Here is a 2,501-nt window from a genome sequence, read left to right on the forward strand (position 1 = left end):
TTTTTGTGTGAACCAATTAATTCCTTTGTTTTTTTTTTTTTTTTTTTTTTTTTTTTTTGTCATGACTCTATTTATTAATACATGTATCACAAATGTTCACAATATCAACGCATTCTTGTTGGCATGCTAGACAGAGGCATTATTTTTTAAGATCTTTTAAAAATATTTTGACTTTTGTTCCCCCTTCACACTCATTTTTAAATTGATTTGATGAGGTCCTCGAGGTCTATAATGTCAATGCAAAGAAAAAATACAGAAAGAAGTAAAATAACACAAAAGCAATTAATTGGGGAAAAACAGAAGTAATATTGTCACAGAAGGCAACAATACAGCTTTGTAATAGGATTACACAGGTTTCAACTGAGAGGCATAGATGCACTAAACTGTCTCTATATACCCAGGCAGGTAACAATAATGGGCAAGGAGGCCACCTAAAGCTCAACAATTTCCTTCATGCATCACACATGCTTTTTTCTCCTCGTGGATAATTACCGATGTATCTCTTTACAGGTCCTAGGCAGCCTGAAGAAGGTAGGAAAGAGCCTTAGTAAAGGGAAAACCAAACCAAAGGAGATTAAGCCAAAAGAACAGAGCAGTTTATCTATATCAGGTGTGGTATCTGTCAATCATGATGAAGGGCTAATAGCCTCCCACACTACATGCAGGGCCCGGCAGGGCCAGTGATGGTGTGATAACCAGTCACCTACAATGAGCTGCAGTTGGACCAAGTACAGAATGAGGAGTGGGCACGCACAGGGCCTCAGGTGGGGTCCACGAGGACTAGATGCAGGGAACCTGGCTACACTCTGGCACAACAGGGCTTCACAAAATGGAATGCTACACATGATGCGAGCTGAAAGGCGGAGCAGAGACTGTGTAGGAGTGTCAGTTGGGTGGGGGGTTAGGGGAAGCAGGGCAGGTGTATTATGTACTGTGCTCTAACGTTCTTTGGAAGTCTTTCAAAGATTGCTGTAGTTCCTTTTTAAAACAGGTCTCTCATTCCATCGTTCTTGAAAGACTTCTTACACCATTTCATACTGGTTGGCCGTGATGAACCGGGACAGACAGCAGGCCAGCAGCATGCCAATTAGCTGGGAGAACGCGATTCCAAAAGCCACGCCAGCGATGATTCCCATGTTAGTCTCCATGAAACTGGTCACCAGATCATAACACCCCTTTTGGTTAACTTTGGTGGCAGCCACGGTCAGATTGTGTAGATCCTGGGGATTACAGTCGGTTTCGTTCATGCAGCAGCTCGGGGGGATGCCATGCTCCAGGAAGTAGGGGCTGGTGCTCCAGTTGGTGTAGTTCTGCACACCACAGCAGCTCAGGCTGCGCTGCACATGATCCACTGCCCGGCTCCTCTCATCATTGCCATTGTAATTCTGCATGGCATCCGTGTAAGTCCTCAGGAAGGTGTCCTTGATCTCATGACGAAACACAAACCCTGAAATGCCAGCTACGAGCTCAGCCAGGAACACCAGGGACAGAAACATGGCGTACAGTTTCAGCATCCATGGGCTTCCGCGGCATGTAGCAAAGCATCCAAACAGGCCAAAAACGACAATGGTGGTGCCAGTTCCGATGAGCACATAGGGAGCATTTGTGGAGTTCTCAGCAATAAGGGAGATATAGGTGCCCAGAGTGAGTTTGCCCCAGACTCCAACAGCCAGCAGGATCACCCCAGTGATCGAGGTTATATTCAACCACCAAAGTAGCCAGCATTCTGGAAATTAGCCTTGAAGACAGAAGGAGATACTCTGTGTTTCTTTCAAACATCCAGTTTTATTTTAACCTGCATGAACTAAAAAACCCAGAAGACGAAGGAGTAGATGATGAGGAGGGTTTTGAGACAGGTTATCACAGGTTTGGTCTCCATTCTCCTCGATGCCATACTACAGAGCTGCGGCGGCGGCGGCGGCGGCGGCTTAATTCCTTTGTTTTGTTGAATAAATTTTGTTTTGAGTTTCTCTCACAACCGAAAATATCATGACTTGTAAGATGGGAAACCTGGTTCTGTAGGATTGACCTTGGTTTTGAATCCAACTCTACTTTGGAACGTGACTTCCAGAATTTTCTCAGCTACATAAACCCCAGTGTGGGTAAGAGGTATCAAACTCTACACACAGGTGTGCTGGCTCCTGAGAATATTGGTACAGAGCCCACTCCTCACCCAGGGCCAAGTAAATCTGAAAGCCCAGTGTCCCAGGGCTTGTAGTCACAGGTCATCCTGTAACACAAGGCTGATTTTGCAGCAGGGGTGGCTATTCCAATTTCCATTTCTTACATGAAAATGTCTCAGACACAAAGTATAAAGTAAGTAAACCCATTAAAGCCACGAAACATTTGATCTGGGGGTAAAAAGTTACACAAAACCCAGTTAGTTTTGGAAAAAGCTATGTGAAATTTAAGTGTTACTGAATACAAACACAGGTTCATCTACCCATCACACAGTAGGGCCAATAACTGGAAAGTCAGGCTTATGGCAAGGAAAGAGGTTT

At 44.7% G+C, this 2,501-nt stretch overlaps 1 protein-coding gene across 1 annotated transcript; it reads right to left on the reverse strand.

Annotated features, from left to right (window-relative positions):
• Positions 1–286: 286 nt before the first annotated feature.
• LOC139076169 (tetraspanin-7-like) lies at positions 287–1,922 on the reverse strand. The gene is made up of 2 exons (XM_070577172.1): positions 1,818–1,922; positions 287–1,695 (listed from the first exon to the last, which is right to left on the reverse strand). The coding sequence occupies exons 1-2, from the start codon at positions 1,892–1,894 to the stop codon at positions 1,023–1,025; spliced, it is 750 nt and encodes a 249-aa protein (XP_070433273.1). The 5' UTR covers positions 1,895–1,922; the 3' UTR covers positions 287–1,022.
• Between the last annotated feature and the right edge of the window lie 579 nt (positions 1,923–2,501).

The sequence above is a fragment of the Equus przewalskii genome, chromosome 15 (genome assembly GCF_037783145.1).
Source record: "Equus przewalskii isolate Varuska chromosome 15, EquPr2, whole genome shotgun sequence".
In the NCBI taxonomy this organism is placed as follows: Eukaryota; Metazoa; Chordata; class Mammalia; order Perissodactyla; family Equidae; genus Equus; species Equus przewalskii.